The sequence below is a fragment of the Pipistrellus kuhlii genome, unplaced genomic scaffold (assembly GCF_014108245.1).
Source record: "Pipistrellus kuhlii isolate mPipKuh1 unplaced genomic scaffold, mPipKuh1.p scaffold_m20_p_8, whole genome shotgun sequence".
Lineage (NCBI taxonomy): Eukaryota > Metazoa > Chordata > Mammalia > Chiroptera > Vespertilionidae > Pipistrellus > Pipistrellus kuhlii.
Genome location: NW_023425584.1, coordinates 52,179,528 through 52,197,580, shown reverse-complemented (window position 1 = coordinate 52,197,580; position 18,053 = coordinate 52,179,528). Strand labels below are relative to the sequence as shown.

Genomic DNA, 18,053 nt, shown 5'->3' with positions numbered 1-18,053 from the left:
GTGCCTTTGCCCAAAAAAGGTTGAAAAACACTGCTCTATCCAGTGAGCCAAACCGGTTTCGGCCATATTTTGATTTTTTTAAACTGCATATCAAAAACTCATATGTTGGTATTTGGAATATCAGGGAGAACATTTTGTAAAGCATATGACTGCCTTAGCCACCATGCTTATACACCTGAAAGCAATACAAAGTAATATCGGAAGGAAACAAAAATGCCATCATATTTTAAACCACTAGTCTTTTAGAATTTCGTTGCCTCGCAACTTAACTCTCACTGCCACAGCTTCGCACCCTTGGCGAACACCAGAGCCTGCCAGTGGCCACTGCTCAGTACAGCGAGCACCAGGCCGCCGGCCCAGGCTCCGGGCTCTGCTGGCCCCGGGAGGCAGGCTCCACGGCCAGCCTTTCATGTGGTTCAGAACCAGAGCTTCCCAATAAATCAGGAGCTAAATGTCTAACGCCATAAAACTAACCCAAACATAACCCAAACCTGATGGCGAAACAAAGAAAATTCTAAATAAAGAAAGGACGGTTCCTGCTGCCTTTCGCTGGGAAAGCCATTGACGGCGGTGCTGGCCAACAGTGGCTCTGGTCACATGTGAGCGTCGACTAAGAAATGCCACATATGAACTGGCGTTAGGACTGGACACACATTCAGAACCTTTCATTCCGCCTTTAGTCTCCTGTGCAGGGACAAGTCTCCCTGCGGGCGCGTGCAGGGATCTCTGTGAGGCCCTTGGGGGAACCCAGACTGACGTGGCTGCGCCAGAAATAAAAGAGGCGCCAGCAGGGACACACAGGTGCGGTCTCCGCCTGGCCTCCCAGGAAGAAAGTCCTAGAAGGGACCCTGCTGACAAGAGCCCAATACCCTTTACACTGCAGTGAAGGCAAAGAGTAAAAATTACTCTACTTTTTAAAGACTGCTTGAAACTTCCTCAATTATGGGGACCCATTACCTCCTCCTCCCCCTGGGTGGCTGGCAGAAACCCTTCAATGGGATCCGGCTCCTTCTTAAATCTACCTAAAGTCCAATGGCAGAGCTCTTGCAAAACCAGAAGAGAAAAGATGGGGGGACAGCGTCCTGTTTCCTCGTCAGTGTTAGGAGAAAGGGATGAGGACAAAGCAGTGAAAGCGCTGGACCAAGTCCCAGGGCCCATAGACTCATTGGGGCCCAATCTGGGACCAACTCACAAAGGCAAATTACCCAGAAAGACCATCTAATGTTGTTGTGATCAAAATTTCAGTTCCTGCTACTACAAAATTAAAGTAACGCCCCTAGCCAGGGGCGTGGCTCCATGGTTGAGCATTGACAGCTTTATTGGTTAGGGTATATGCCTGGGTTGTGGGCTCAATCCCCAGTAGGGGGCGTGCAGGAGGCAGCCTACCAATGATTCTCTCTCATTATTGTTTTTCTCTCTCTCTCTCCCTCTCCCTTCCTCTCTGAAATCAATTAAAAATGTTTTTTAAAAATTCTAAAAAATAGAAATAATCATCAACAAATCAACAAACAACAAGTGCTGATGAGGATGTAGAGAAAAAGGAACCCTTGTACACTGCTGGTGGGAATGCAGACTGGTGTAGCCACTGTGGAAATCAGTATGGAGTTTCCCTCAAATATTAAAAATGGAACTGCTCTTTGACCCAGTAATCCCACTTCTAGGAATATAGCCCAAGAAATCAGAAACACCAATTAGAAAAAAATATATGCACCCCTATGTTCATGGCAACACAATTTACAATAGCTAAGATTTGGCAGATGAGTGTATTTAAAAACCATGGTACATCTACACAATGGAATACTGTGCTGCTGTAAAAAAAAAAGAAAGAACTCTTGCCAATTGCAACGGCCTGAATGTGTTAGGGGCAAAAATAGAATATTCGGGAACAGTTATGATTATGGGAAATATTAATCATGCTCTGTTAACCACGATTGTGTTGGTTAAAGAAAGGACATTCTGACCTGGCTGGGAGTGGTACGCCCCTAGGACCTGGCAGTCAACCTTGGACCTGGGAGTCGACCTTGGAACTATTCTCATTTAAGAACTGCCTATTACCATGGAAAGATTAACAGCCTTGTTACCCAAAGAATAAAGTTCCACCCCAGCCTCCTACTTCCCCGTGCAATCCTTGTCTTACCCTATATAAGCAGTTGGCTTATGGAGGGGCTGGAGAGCAGATTTTTGTGGATGACCTGCTGCTTAACCATACTGCCAGCCATAAAAGCTCATATAGGATTCAACCCTGTCTCTGCTTACTTGGCTCAAGTAGTGACAGGCAGCCGGGCCATTGGTTGTTTGGTTACAGATGGACCTGGAGAGCACGATGCTAAGTGAAATAAGCCAGTCAGAGAAAGATAAATAGCAAATGATCTCACTCATTTGTGGAATTATCATGAACACCACAATACATTGATGACCAAAAATAGAGACACAGAAGCACGGAACAGACTGACAAACCTCAGAGGGAAGACGGGAGGACATAAGGAGGGGGAAGAGTCCTTCCAAAGGACTTGAATGCATGTATATAAGCATAACCAATGGACACAGACAGAATGGGTGAGGGCATGTGCTAGGGGGCAGGGGCAAGCGGGGAGAGGTCAATGGGGGAAGGAGACATATGTAAACACTTTCAACAATAAAATAATTTCAAAATAAATAAATAAATAAAGTAACACCCCCTAGGTCCACTGGGAGCATTACGTGAAATGAGTCTGTAAATAGCTTTGCCATGGGCCCAGTCGGGTATTTGCCCAGGAAGGGGAGAGGTGTCTGCTCTGAGGCCGGCAGAAAAGCAAAATAGTTTCGTTCTGAGTTCCATGGACTACAGAAGCCCATCGGGCTTAAGACAGAATTTCATGTGTGGGGTTATGGGGGGGGGAGGGGGGGCGGGGCGGGCAGACCGCCTCCAAACTTCATTCAAGGGGGATGACGGCTCCAGGCGGCACTCCAGGGGCACAGCTGCCAGTAGCAGGAGCCTCCCTTTCCATTCAGCCCGGGGGATTTAATTGTTCTTAATTATACAGCCACCACTCATATGCAAATCGTGCATGAAGGGTTTCCCTTTTAAATTGTAATTTTTCTTTCAGGTTCTCGAGGCACTGAAGTGTTATTGCTGAAGATGTCACTGGAGAAAGAATGGGCCCAGTGGTCGCTCAGGGCTGGAGCGAGGCCCCTCTTCACCCGCCCACTCTGCCTTTGTCCCGCCCGGCAGGCTGTTACTCTCCCATCGCCAGGCCTGCCCCAGGCTAGCTCCTGGGACTCCCTTTTCAGCCCAGTTCTTCTCTAACACCTTTCCCCGCTCTTTCTGGCACTCCATCTCTGGACAAAGCGCAGCAGAGAGGAGAAGGGAAAGCATGGATCAGCTGGCAGAAAGGTTGCTTTATCCATTCAATCCCTACTTTGGAGTCCCGATGACCATGGACTCCAAAAAGAGAGCTTGCTGATAAACATTGTGCTGAAGAGAATAACAGCCACATGAAAAAAAGTGCTGGCAGCACGTGAATAAAAGGAAACAAAGCTGTCATGTTCAACATGATTACAACCAAAAAACATATCATTAGCAGAATATTAAACAGGGCCGTGCTAGGATGGGTGGGATGTGAGTGACACTTCCCTTTCCCCCAGTTTTCCAAAATTGTTAAGTAGTTTGATACCTTTGAGAATATTCCACATTTGTGGAGTTAACGTTGCTGTTAGAAAACTCAAGAGCGAGCTAGGAAGGTACATTCTTCTTAAGTAATTATTTCTTTGTGTGGATTCAAAGAACACATTTCTACATTTATGTTACTTAAAAGCTAACAAAAGTTTCAATTCTGAAAGTTTCAATTCTGAAATGCTTGTTCCTTTGCTCTACACTCCCTAACTCACTGGTTACTGCCCCGCCTCTGTGAGCTTCTTCCACCACCACCTCCACCACCTCCATCATCACCACCATCTACCACCACCACCACCACCACCTCCACCACCACCACCATCACCACCATCACCACCACCACCATCTACCACCACCACCATCACTACCACCATCTACCACCACCACCACCACCATCACCACCACCACCACCATCTACCACCACCACCACCATTACCACCACCACCATGATCTACCACCACCACCACCACCACCATCTACCACCACCACCATCTACACCACCACCACCATCACAACCACCACCACCATCTCTTAAACAAGAGGCAAGCTAAGGTGCAGCCTTCCCTCCCTGCTCCACAATCACTCATCCCATGATCTGATCTAGTCTCCAGGCTCTAAACATCACCGGAACTTACACCTGACCCAACTTTCCAATCCCAGCTCTCTGGGCGCCCACCCACAGGTTCACTGGAAAGTCTAAAAGACATTTTTTTAAAAGTCTAAACCATGGCTCAGTAGTTGAGCATCGACTTACGAACCAGGGAGTCACAGTTTGATTCCCACTCAGGGCACATGCCCAAGTTACAGGCTCCCAGCCATCAATGATTCTCTCCCATCATTGATATTGAGCTCTCTCTCTCTTTTTCTCTTCCTCTCTCTCTCTTCCTTCCTCTCTGAAATCAATAAAACTGTATTTTTTATAAAAGTTTAAACCAACACCCATGACTTTACCTCAATCCACTCTATCCACAGCCATCGTGGCTCAGTTGTTGAAGCCAATAATTTTGGAATCAATCATCCTTGTCTGTTTTCTACCTTATATATCACATCAATCTACTGGAAATCCTGTGTGAGCTCTGCTTTCAAAACATATCCAGAGCCTCACCACCTGTACCCGGTCCAAGCACCAACATCTCTTGAGTTCTTGACTATTGAATACAATAGCCTCAAGCGATGTCCCTGCAGTCTAGGCTCAACATCAGCCAGGCAGCTTTTTAAATCCTAATTCAGGTCACTGCTCCGCTCCAAACCCCACGATGACTCCCCATTTCCAAGGTCTCACATGAACTGAGCGCCACACTCCCCCAGTGACCTCACCACCTTCAGTTCCCTGTACGGAACGCTTCACAAATGTGTGTGTCATCCTGGTGCAGGGGCCACGCTCCTCTTCTCTGTATCGTCCCGGTGCTGCCAAAGCAAGCTCCAGCTCCCTCCTTGACACCTGTCCTGCTCTAACCACCTGTAAACACTCCAGGCCTTAGTTCCCACTGCAAATCAAAACCTTTAGTATCTGTAAATACCAGTTACACAAAAATAGAGGCAAGCTGAGGTGCGGCCTGCCATCTGACCCTTGGCCTCACTTCTGCAGTTGCACCCCTATTTCAAGCATAGTGGGATGCAGATGTGTACCCCACATCTAGACCCTGAGCTGGAAAGGGGTGAATGTGTCCAATGTGGGAATAAAAGGTCTGAGAGGTGTAGAGAGAGTCCCCAAACTCACTCCTAAGGCCAACTACTCTCCTTCTTCCAGGTCATAAGAGCTAATAAATCCCTTTTAATGCTCAAGCTAAATGACTGGAATCTATAACTTGAAGCTGGAAAAGTCCCAACTGGTAGTTAGATGAGCCCAGTTAACTCAAATGTAATTCATGAAATCAAGTAACCTTTGGAATATAAAAATACATGTTACAACTATTTATAAAAGCAAATGCTTTCTGAGAAAAAGGATGAATCTGCAAAAGGCCTAAGATTAACCTGCATCCTCACAAATAAAAATTAAAAAGATTAAAAAAGCAGGGAGGAAGAGATCTGCATCTTTATAAAGCCAATTGTTTCTTCCAGGAGAGACAGAAATGTTCTCAAATTAGATTGTGGTGATGGCTGCACAGTCCTGTGGCTACACTCAAAGCACAGTGAACCACACACTTACAATGAGTGAACTGTATGGTGTGTGAGTTGTATCTACATAAAGCTGTTAAAAAAAAAAAAAAAGAAGAAGAAGAAGAAGAAAAGAAAAAAGAACCATGGGCAAGCACGCAACGCCAGCCTCCAACATCAGGCATTCATCAGGATTCAAGGTGGGAAAGGGACGAGGGGGCCGCCGTCTGCATCTTCGCATCCATGTGCTCATCCTTCCTCCCTGTGCCCACAGACGCCTCCCACACGGCGACAAAGCCGCATGCAGATGCCTCTGATTAGGGCCGGCCACATTTCCCATCATTATGCAGCCTAATTCCTGCCTATTATCCAAACGCAGAATCCTTCTGCCCGATTTCAGGCAGCCTGGCAGCTGCCGAGGAAGAACAGCTTGCCCCTCCGAGGAGGCCCCTTTGACATGGAGCCCCTGCTGCTAAGAGGACTCCCGTCCTCGACATGTCAATCACGTCAGCGGCGGGAGGAGACCTGGGAACAACAGCGACTTCCATGTGAGCATGTTCCTTCCAAAGCCAGCTTGAGAAGAGGAAGAGGTCAGACTTGAAGACTAGTTTTTATACTTGGGGGATGGAAGAGGGGGGAAGGGGGGCAGGAGTTGGGGTGAGGGGATGGAAGTGGTAAAGAATCAAATAAGAGCACAGCTTACACCAAGACATGCTCTCTCCCCAGCTCTCTCCATCTCCATATTAATCTTCATGAACACGCGAGCCCTGATCTTCAAACCACCTGACCTCCGGAGCTCAATGCACTCCGATATGACTCAATGACTCTGACTTTGCTTGTTCTCCAGATGATCCCTTGACCCCTCTTCAGAGGAGGCATTTCCCTATTTTAAATAGTTTTCCTAGTGGTTTTCCTTTAACTGTAAACAGAGTTAAAAAGAAAAATACAGCAACTGTACTTGCTACAAGGAAACAGGGCGTTATATTGCGAAGGGCCATAGTTATTCAATGAAATACTGTATGTAAAGTGTTTGATTAAGTTTTTAACTCTCATGGCAAACAACTCAATTGTTACGCTGTATTCAGGGACACTTTCAAAATATATTTCTTTCCTCTAGTAATAACACAACAGGGACATCCTGTATACCTTCCACTAGAAAGACTGCCACAATTCTGGCATCAGTTACAGAATTAATTACTTTAAATTCAAGGAAAGGTGAGTCCCTAGCAGGGGAATATTTTAAAATGTGTAGCTCCTGAACATTTCCTCCTCTCTTTAAAAAAAAAAAAAAAAAAAATCATCATGAACACCAGCTCAGGGAGTCAAGAAATTTGGGCCACTGGTACCCAATTTGGCACTTCTCAGAGTTAATGAGGGGCAACCTTAAAAAAATATATATGGCACTAACCGGTTTGGCTCAGTGGATAGAGCGTCGGCCTGGGGACTGAAGGGTCCCAGGTTCAATTCCGGTCAAGGGCATGTACCTTGGTTGCAGGCACATCCCCGGTAGGGTTGTGCAGGAGGTGGCTCATCGATGTTTCTAACTCTCTATGCCTCTCCCTTCCTCTCTGTAAAAAATCAATAAAATATATTTAAAAAAAAAAAAATATATATATATATATATTTTAATATATATATATATATTAATATATATATATATCCCCCCAGGACTCCATGAGCTCTTCCTGAATCAGACTATCTGGGGACAGAGCCTGGAAATATGGATTTGGGGAACAGCTCCCCTAAGGAATTCCACGGTCCCTGCTCCCATTAGGAAAACAGGTGTGCATTTGAAAGCCACAGGCACATTTATCCATCTCTCTGCTGTTCATTCCTGGATCCTTCCAGGGACACCTCTGTTCCTCACACAGCTCCTTTCCACTGTGAAATTCCTCCGTCTCAGGGAGAGCTGGGCTGCAGGAAACAAGCTAGCTATCTTAAGCAGAAAGGGACGTTGTTCACACAGGGAATTGATACTTATGTGATTGTTGAAAGGTTCGAGGGAGCAGGCTCTATGCTGGGCCTCCAGGAAAGGACTCTCAAACCACAGGGAACTGACCCCCAAGGGTGCTGGTGCCTCCGTCACAGGGAAGCTGGGGCGCCTCAGGAAGCTTCCCTGGGGCTACTGAGTCAGGAACATCCTGCCAGCTGTGTCCCCAGGACCGAGGAGCTGCCTCTGTCACCATTCTTGGTCCTAGGCCAACATGCTCTAAGTTGGGTCCTGGGAAGAATCATTCACTTCCTGCTACGCTTAACGTTAATGAATTCTGCTTCTGACACTGCTTCCCCGAAGAGCAGTCACCAGGACGGAATCCAGCAGGACCACCTACCCTGAACAGAGGACCAGACTCCCACAGACTAAGCCATCGCTCACTGTCGAGCAGTCTCTATCACCCCCAAGTCTCCCGCACCTAACTTTCCTTCTCTGGCCTTTTCCTCTCCATTTCCCCTTCCCATGCAGACAACTGCTAATCCAGGTCCCAGGACTGAGCCTAATGACCACTAATAACATCTTTTGCATTTCTTCTTCTTTGAATCAGCTCATCATGCAGCCTGTCTAGTTTTTTGAGTGTGCGTGTGTGTTTGTTTTTGTTTTTGTTTTGTTTTTTGTGGGGTTTTTTTTTTTTTGGCGCCTGATTCTTATCATCCAATAAATTGTCTATTTGCCCCCAAATCCTATCATCCACCAAATGAATGACACTTGAACTAAGCGGATAGGATGAATACAAAATATACCAACACCACCTTCACTGGAAAAGTCTAATAATCACATTATCAGCATGTGCCCAAATGCAACCAGCATCTTTTCGCATGGTCTTTTCTGAACCATATGTCCAATTCAGCTTTAGGTGCTACGAGCGAGAAATAAACCATGGCCACAAGGACTTGGTATTCTCAGATGAGCAGCAGAGACTTAAGACAAAAGAACAACAGAGACAGCAAGGATTTTAGATGCTGCAAACTGACTATTTGACACCAATATGAACTAGGAGCTACTCAGATCTGAAATGATGAGAGCGATCCTTTTTTTTTTTTTTTTTTTTTTTTAAAGCATGTGTGAGGTCTCCTGAAAGGAACATATGGTAACATATTGTGTAACGGCCCACGGAGTCCATTTTTGCAATCAGATCTTACTTAATACAATAATACACTGTGTGACTTCAAAACATGGGCATATGTCAAATACGGAAAATCTCCCACAGCTACCTGGACAGGGTGGGAAATGAAGGAAGATCTTTAAAGCAAATGAATCCGTTCCCAACACAGGGAGTTGGGCAGAGAGAACACCTCGAGTGTGATGCAAGTTGCACATGGGCCCTTGATTTCTGAGTTTATTTTCTCCTCTGAGTAAACTGCTTTTACTTCTAGATTTCACCTGATACCATATTTTTACTGGCATTAAGACTCCCTCCACCCTACCCCCTGCCTGAGGATTCCGCTTTCTCTTCTTGTTGGTTTCTCACCGCTTTCAACCCACTCCCTTCCAAATCAGCAGCACCTGTTTCTAAATAAGGTGTCCACACAGGCCTCTTACTTTGCATGTTCACTCTGAGCAAGGGGAAACACACACTTGGAGTTTCTCTTCACCTTATGCAAAAGGTGGAAGAGACACCCACAGAAGCTTGCTAATTTGTTTTAAGCGGAAAAATTTTACTTTCTTTTTTCTTTTTTGTAAAAGGATTCCATCTCCCCTACTACACTCACTTTAGAAGCATGCTGTGTGTAAATTACCTTAACTAGGAAACTCAAAATAATCAATCATTGCTTTTACAACTGTAATTATTACCAAGTCTATATGGAACAAAAACATTTCCACCATCTACCGATGAAAGTCAAAAGTTCACGGACAAGAGATGAAGTGTCATTTCCCATAAGCACCGAGATAAAATTAATCGCAGAATATCCTGGAAATCACCGGTGGTCATGGGACAGAGGAGGCCGATGGAGGGAACCTGGCACCCCCTGGGAGGCGATGGAAGCGTCTTCTTCACCTCACAGGACCCCGCCTCCTGATTCCAGAGGATATAATCCTTCCAGACCAGACGAAATAAATTCACTGCTGCCCTACAGAGAGGGAGCAAACCTCAAGCCTGGGTGACCTACAAGAGCAGATAAGAACCCATGGCTGAGTGCTTCTCTTCCCTCTCTCTCTCTCTCTCTCTAGGGGAGGGCTGGCTTCCCAACTCCAACCAAATCCCTTGCTCCCCCACACTATTTCTTTTTTTTCTTAATGCTCACCAGAGGATATGCCTTTATTAATTTGAGAAAGGGAGAGGCAGAACGACGAATGTGAGAAATAACTATTGATAGCATCTCAATGTGTCACCACCTAGGCATGCGCCCTGACCAGGAATAGAACCTGCAACCTTTTGGTTCAAGGGATGATGCTCCAACCAACTGAGCCACCTGGCCAGGGCTGTTCCTCACTCTATTTTTTACGTCTTGGAAACTCTACAACTGAGGTATACTTGATAACTACCTTGCTTGATACAGCAACTTTGATACAAACACATTAAGAGACAGGCCTGGAAAGGGAACCTAGGAGACAAGACCAGGATTTTAAAGAAAAAAGATGGGAGACAATGGAAGTGAGAAAGTTATTTCCTCCTTAAGTTCCAAAGTAAGCCTTTTCCTCCTCTCCTTGCTATTCATCAAACACTTGTTCTCACCTCGTTTTTAACTGTTTTGTTGTTTTTAAGCCTAGAGGGTTCCCCCTAAATTTCCACAGGTGAATCAATGAGTTTATCTGCTTTACTGCAACCAGACTATACACTCTGTTTTAAAAACCAGTCATCTTTTTCCAATATTTTCAAACATACCACAGTTTTCTCCAGTCCCTAGAAAAGAATACAGTAAATATAAAACATGTTTCTCGACCCACACAAATTCATCAACGCCAACTGCTAGGAGCTCACATGCAGCCTTCCTCTGTTCTGTTTTCATATACTAGTTCCCCCTATCAATAAATTCCCATTTTTACAACTAAATAACCCTCCCTTTGAAGAAGCGAGCTATAACCTGTTTTATATTATCAAATGCCAAATCGGGAAGTAAGTTGAGGCTCTGATATTTCTCTCCCACCCGCCCCCCGTTCTAAAAAGCTATCCATATCCCTCCTGTTCTCCACTGCAGAGAGAGCTCAGTGTGTGAATGCAGCCCAGGGCCTCGCGGTGATGTCTTTCACATGCCAAGGGAATCCAGCCCAGATCAAGGGAAAGAGCAGATGCTCACGTTAACGGTACAAACAGCTGGCACTCTAAGACCGAGAATCAAAGGGACCTCTAAAAACACGGTACCAAGAAGATGAAACGGAAGAGAAACGACGTGAAGGTGGCCCACGAAGGCAGGAAAAACTAACACGGGGACAATGAAAGGGCGCCTGTCAGGGACTGGGACAGGGAGCCACTGAGCACACTTAGCGTCACTAAGGACGCATCGCTGTGCAAACAGTGTGGTCTTTGCAAAAAGGGCCGTCCAGCACAGAGGCAGTCTCCGCTGTACCTCCCTAGCACATTCCTGGAAACCATAACATAAATAGAACCAACCGTATTTTCCCATGGGAACGACGTCCAAATTGAAGGGTTACCATCCTGGCCAAAGGCACCAAAGACATCACAGCAATGACGATACTGCACTAAACCTACGACACAGCTTCAAACCCTGCAAATACCGTGAAGTGGTCAAATCAAGCCGTAGCATTGGAACTGGATGTAAGAAGTGGCCTGACAGACCACAGGGTCTAACTCCCTCCTCCAGGCCAAGACATGGAAAACCACTCGCCCAAGATCAGGGATCTGGTTAAAAGCCAACTGAGAAACAAGCTCAGGCCTCCTACCAACTAACCAGTCCACAGGGCATTTGACAAAAGTTCCATAAAAGACAGACAAAAAAATAAAATTAAAAAAAAAAGCGCATTCTGTTATTATAGAAGCTGCCTCCAAAATCAGACAGACATGGAGCAAATAAAAATAGAAGCACCCGTATAACACATTTTACCTGCAAGCAAAGTCATCCAGGAAGAATTCTACATGTGTGCTTGGAACTAGCAACCATTTTCCTTGTGAGCCTTTCTTACCATTTCCCAAGGACTGTGGGAGAAGACTTGGATTGCCCATCGGGGGGTCGCCATGGCATTGGGCCGTTCGGTCCTTCTGATTGGAGCTTGACCTCCCTGGCCACAGGGCCTGCGTGTGACCCCAGGCAGGTCCATCAGGGTCCTTGAGGGGACCACGTGCCCTGGGAGGGAATTCTCAGGGTGCAAAGCTTTGAGGAAGGCAACAGGAGCGCAGCCAGTGGCCAAGTTCCCCGCCAGACTTTCCGCAGGAGAGATGGCAAGAGTAAACAGGAGGGAAATGGGGGAAAGGCAGAAAGACGGCCTGACACACCTACAGTGAGATGTGCTGCTACAGCAGTCTCAGGCCAGTGGGATACCGATGACCTCCACCCTCTTTGTTCTTTTATGAATTACCTAATCTTGCTGCCACAAACATGAACTTTGCAATGAGAAATGTAATGAGAAAACTATGTCGTGAAGTAAGGGTAGGGCTGATATTCAGCGAGAATGGACTCCCTTCACGGGCTGCCTGAGGCCTTTTCTGATTGGCTGGATCCTTTGGGATTCCTGAGACTGGCCAAAAAAATAAGAAAACTTTCAATAAATCCATAAGACTGACAGCAGCAGGGGTGAGGGTATGGCTTCCTTTATGGGTGTGGTCCTGATCTGCACATAAATTTTAATTTTCTCTTAACACTAGCGCACAGCAGACCTTTTCCCACAATGCTATCAGTAACAGTGTTCATTGTTAGTCAACTGTGAAAATTCAACCACAAAGCCTGAAGCTAGTTAGCAGCAGCTAACCTCCTCTCTGATGGCTCTCCTTAGCATACCCTTCACAACTGTTAGCCAACCACCTGGGCAGATTTCAGTCTTCGTATTTCTATAATAAAACCTGAATTCCTCTTCCGAGAGACTTCCTCTTCTTTTCACCTCAAGTCTTACCTCCAGACTTGCATCAGATTTGGCTTCCTGCGACCGAAGACAGGGCTGTTTCCCTTTAAACTTCTTAATTTGATCATGTTTCTCTACCCTCCCCATTTCATTCCTGAGACAACTGTCCTCATCTCTAGCTTTAGGCACCCTGCCTGGCCTGGTATCTTCTAGAAGGAATTTCATTCAAAGAGACAGCAATGGAGACAGAGGAAATTTCTAAGTCTCACAAATACTTCTAGTTAAAAAGCAACATAACTCTGGCAGTTTTAATGAATGTGGTTTGCCAGCTGCTGACATAATATTTGGGACTGATATTCACAGGAAACTCTATTTCAGGTCTTAATTTGATATCAGATGCTAAAAGCACAACAAATACTGAAGGAAAAAAAAATACAGGTAATCCTACAGTCACATGGGGTTTAGTATTTTTTTTTTATTTTTTTATTTTTTTTTATGGAAAGTTGATTTATTGGTGGGTGCAAGGTAGGGGCAGCACTGAGACTCTCACGAGTGCAGGGCTTGCCATTGGTTCAGGGGACCACGATTAGGGATGTATTTGACCCCACAGCCATCTGAAATGAGGCGCTTCTCGGTCACCATGTCTTCAAACTCATCCACATTAAACTGAGTAAAGCCCCACTTCTTGGAGATGTGGATCTTCTGGCGGCCAGGGAACTTGAACTTGGCTCTGTGTAGGGCCTCAATCACATGCTCCTTGTTCTGCAGCTTGGTGCGGATGGACATGATGACTTGGCCAATGTGGACTCTGGCCACTGTGCCTTGGGGCCTTCCAAAGGCAGCCCGCATACCCGTTTGGAGCCTAGATTGAGGGCAGCATTTGTTCAGACATGAGTGTCCACCAGAAAGGGCTGTATCCAAGGTCCCTTATGGCAAAACCATACTAGCAACAGGTTGCGTACACTACCAAGGATGCTGCTGTTTGCAGCCATTGCACACCAGGCCCCCATGGGGAAAAGAGCATGGTCGGCTTAATTGGCTGCAGTTAGTAATTTTTTAAACCAAAGGAGACACAGTACCATAGAAATATTCCATAGTGGCCCCACCGGCACGGCTCAGGGGTCGAGCATCAATCTGTGAAAGAGGATTGATCCCCCGTCAGGGCACAGGCTTGGGTTTCGGGCTCGATCCCCCTGTAGGGGGCATGTAGGAGGCAGCCAATGATTCTCTCTCATCACTGATGTTTCTAGCTCTATCTTCCTCTCTATCCCTCTCTGAAATTAAAACAGCTTTTAAAAGAAATATTACATAATGGTTAAATGAACAGATGAAGCCATAAAAAAAAAAAAAAACCTACTCAGTCCTGAAGTCCTAAAAAAGACTAACCACCAAGAACCAGAGTGGCTCTGGGAAAGCCCAGGGCGCTGCACCCGGCGGAGGGGACGGGGGTTTCCTCCGCCCGGTCTGACACACAAAGGGAACCTAGGCCTCCAGCAAACCCGCGTGGAAAGTGCTCTGTGGAAGTGGGAGGGTGGGGACGCCGGGAGGCGGGGTATGAATGGGGAGGCAGGACCAGAAGGAAAGGAGACAGGAGAGTTGAGGTGAGAATCACGGTGGGCCTGGCACAGAATGAGACATGGGAAGGACCACCTGCTGGGCAGGCTCTCCATCCACGGGAGGAAACATGTATTAAAGGAGATCTAGGGCTAAAGCACCCAGCTGAGTACGGGGGGGGGGGGGGGGGGGAACACGACACACAACATTTAAAAACAACACGAGGATCTTGCTCTTAAAGAACTCCATCTCCCTGGGTAGAGACACACACCAGACTAGAAAATTCGGCAGACAGAGCACCGAATGCTCAGGCAGAAGGAACAGGGGGACTTCCTGGATGTCACACCTCACCGGGCGGGCGGAGTCTCAGAGGACCAGAGAGGGGCCCCTCTTGGCTTTGCATTCACCTTCACTCCCACCCTGGGTCCTTCCTTCCCCGGGTACTCGGCTCCCGCTCCCAGTCCACCCTAAACCCCCCCACCCCATGACCCGTGGAAAGAAAGGGACTACCCTTCTGAGGTCGCCCAGTATGAGCACATCACAAAAGCCAGGCCACCTATTTACTACAAACTTCTGAACTTAGAAAGTTGAAATTAAAGGGCACAAAACAGGAACTCAGAACCCACAAGCTGAAGCTTCAAAGGTGAGAATGCCCCATTTCATAAAAGGTGGTTGAGGTTTCCCACTTGACTGTTCCACGTTCTCCCCCACTCCCTCACCACAGCCCGAAGCAAGCTCACACTTGATTTTCTCACCATCTTCAGCACATACCAACGGTTTCTTTCACATCCCCTTGGAGAAGGCCAAAAGCCCCCGGCACTGCACAGGGCTTGCCATTCTGCTTGAAGATGCAGCCTCAGTGGAAGCACAAACACCAGAACAGCCAAAGAATGATGGGATATTTCATTCTTCTCTAAATGGCTAAAAGATTGTTACACAAACAGGTATTTCTTCTGTCATAAGACCAAGAAATAAAATTTAAAAAAAAGAGCAACAGCCGAGACCGGTTTGGCTCAATGGATAGAGCGTCAGCTTGGGGACTGAAGGGTCCCGGGTTCGATTCCGGTCAAGGGCATGTACCTTGGTTGCGGGCACATCCCCAGTGGGGGGTGTGCAAGAGGCAGCTGATCGATGACTCTTTCTCATCGATGTTTCTGGCCCTCTATCTCTCTCCCTTCTTCTCTGTACAAAATCAATAAATTAAAAAAAAAAAAAGCAACAACAAAACAAAGAACATGTGCTATATAACATGGATGGACCTTGAGGACATCGTGCTCAGTGAAATAAACCAGTCCTCAAAGGACAAATACCGGGTGATTCCGCTTATCGGAGGGACCTAGAGCAGCCAAATTCATAGAGGCAGCACACAGGCTGGCGGTTGTCAGGGCTGGGGGGTGGAGGAGGAGGGGGTGTATGGGGAGTTCTTGTTCACAAAGCACAGTTGCAGTTTTGCAAGATGCACAGCTCTGTGGATGGGTGGTGACAATGGTCGCCCAACATTGGGAATGCACTTAATGCCTCTGAATTCTACACTTAACACGGGTTAGAAATGGAAAATGTGATAGTACACGTTTTATCACAATTAGAATGAATAAACTCCTTTAAAGAAAAGTCTGCGGGAATTTATCGGGTCTAGTGTCCATCTGCACTTAACAACACACAGGCTTTTCCTGAGTAACGTACAACGGTTGGAGCAATTACAGTGGAGACACTCTAATTCCTAACTAGACCTTCACGGGGACACGTGTACTGAGAGGACCTGCCTGGGAGGCCTGGGCCCAGAATTTTCCCTTGAGAAATAGCCACCCCCTTCCCTCCCAAGGATATTAGAGCCTTATCTGCAACACAGCCTCCACCACCATTAACTGATCCCAACACACATTTCGAGACTCATCTTCTCCAGGCTCACCACCGCCTCCAAGAGCGGTGGCACCTCCCCCCCTCCCCCCATCTAGATAGGAAACAGGGCCCAAGATTGCACAGAGGACAGCGGCTCCTCAAGTCTATGCATCACCCATCTGTGGGCAAGGCGGCTCCCCAGTGTGGACTCTTCCCCCACGGAAGTCACAGCCACAAAGAACTAGCTGGCTTTCGGGTGGACTGCGAGTCCCTTCAGGCCCTGCCTCCTGCCGCTCACCCACGCAGACACCTGCTCTGCAACTTCAGGGCACTGCTTTCGTGCTGGATCCGAAGACCTCACCTGAAGAAGCAGGAGCTGCAAACCTCCCCCACCTCCCCTCCCCCATGGAAGGCCCCCAGGGTTCTCATTAATTAATAACGCTACAGAAAAAAATGCTTGAGGTAGTGCTCCAATCCTTTCCGTGGCGTGATTAATCCAGCTGTTCAGGAAGCCCTGGCACCCCCTGTGGGCCTCTCTCACAAAAGAGTAACAGCTCCCCCCCCATCGGCTCAGTCATTAGGGAACAGAGAGGAGACAGCTTGGGCTTGGCCTTTCCTAATCTCTCATCACTGCTCCTCAAACTTCCCCCCGAAACTCCCCCTACAAGAGAATTCACTGCTCCAGGGATCCTGAGCCCTCCAGCTTTCCTGCCTAAATCGAGAAGCATAGCTAAAGGCTGGGTGTTTTTTTTTTGTTTGTTTGTTTGTTTTAAGATGGAGGCAAACGGAGCACCCTACTTTTGGGTGTATTTTCATAGAACACGCTTCCTTCCAAGTCTCCAGTAAAATGGCTACCAAGAAAGCTGGGCCCTGTCTGACCAAAGCCTCCAGAAACCTCCTGCCCGCAACGTGAGCTCAGATGAGGAAGCGAAGCGTGTCTGGCCGTCCCACACGGCCGGCCCCCGGATGAATTCCTGGCAAGATCTTCCCGGAGCAAATGACTGCTGCTGATGGTATCATCCGCTTGGCATTTCTGCACCGGGCTTTACCGTGGTGGTTTTGTCTTCCCGTGCACACATGTGTAAACTCCCTGTGCTCTAGGACGGCCACACTTCCCTATTTTCCAGGACATCAATTCCTGTTTCTCACACACCACAGACACTTGGCACAGCAGGTTCTGCACCAAGTCCTTGGGGAGAAGAGTGAGTGTGGAGGGAGCGGCGGGTGTCTTCCTAGAGACTCCTGTGAACTGCTGTCTCAGGGCCTGTGGGGGGCGGGGGGTGGGGGGCAGCAGCAGTGTATCCCCCTGCCTGGAGGCACCGTTCTTCCTCTGTCCTGGACACTGAAGTTGGCCAAATTATATCCGTACTAAATGTGTGTATTTGCTTTAAAATTGCATCTGCCTATTGTTTCCTCCTCATGGAAACTCAAGTATGAAAGTCTAAAATGGCTCCTTCTCCATATTCTACATGTGTGGACGAATAGAGCCTGACAGGTAAATATGTCCAAACTCCTTCCACAAGCAATTTAAAGACTCTCCTAAATTTTGTTTTGTTTTGCTTTTGTTAATCCTTACCCGAGGATATTTTTCCCATTGATTTTTAGAGAGAGTGCAGGGAAAGGGGAGAGAAAGAGAGAGAGAGAAACATCAATGTGAGAGAGACACATCAATTGATTGCCTCCCACACACGACCTGGGCTGGGGAACAAACTTGCAATCCAGGTACATGGCCTTGACAAGGAATGGAACCCACAACCCTCTGGTAAAGAGGCCAATGCTCTACCACTGAGCCACACTGGCCAGGGCTTCTCTCCATATTTTTATCCCAGTTTTTCTCTTCCTGTGGTGTTAATATCACCTGATGTCAGAGTAAAACATCACTATCCCTGTGGCAAGAACAAAAAATGGAAGCCCTATTCATTGGAATGGGATACAGTTAAGTCCTCATTTAACAGCATCAAT

The 18,053-nt window shown here is 47.0% G+C and overlaps 2 protein-coding genes and 2 non-coding genes across 8 annotated transcripts in view; all 4 read right to left on the bottom strand.

The window, feature by feature from the left end:
• Positions 1-18,053, bottom strand: part of TMEM131L (transmembrane 131 like) — a 140,570-nt gene that overhangs the window by 79,008 nt on the left and 43,509 nt on the right. The gene's annotated exons all lie outside the window — the stretch shown is intronic.
• On the bottom strand, positions 4,981-5,089 carry LOC118711925. Its single transcript, XR_004985878.1, has one exon. It is a non-coding gene; the product is annotated as a U6 spliceosomal RNA (small nuclear RNA).
• Positions 13,195-13,592, bottom strand: LOC118710721 (60S ribosomal protein L10-like). Its single transcript, XM_036423363.2, has one exon. The coding sequence runs from the start codon at positions 13,545-13,547 to the stop codon at positions 13,245-13,247; it is 303 nt and encodes a 100-aa protein (XP_036279256.1). The 5' UTR covers positions 13,548-13,592; the 3' UTR covers positions 13,195-13,244.
• Positions 13,608-13,743, bottom strand: LOC118711940. The gene has a single exon (XR_004985891.1). It is a non-coding gene; the product is annotated as a small nucleolar RNA SNORA70 (small nucleolar RNA).

What these genes read in the sequence shown, in the direction of transcription:
- LOC118710721 (XM_036423363.2), bottom strand. Translation starts at nt 13,547, where the DNA reads ATGCGGGCTGCCTTTGGAAGGCCCCAAGGCACAGTGGCCAGAGTCCAC.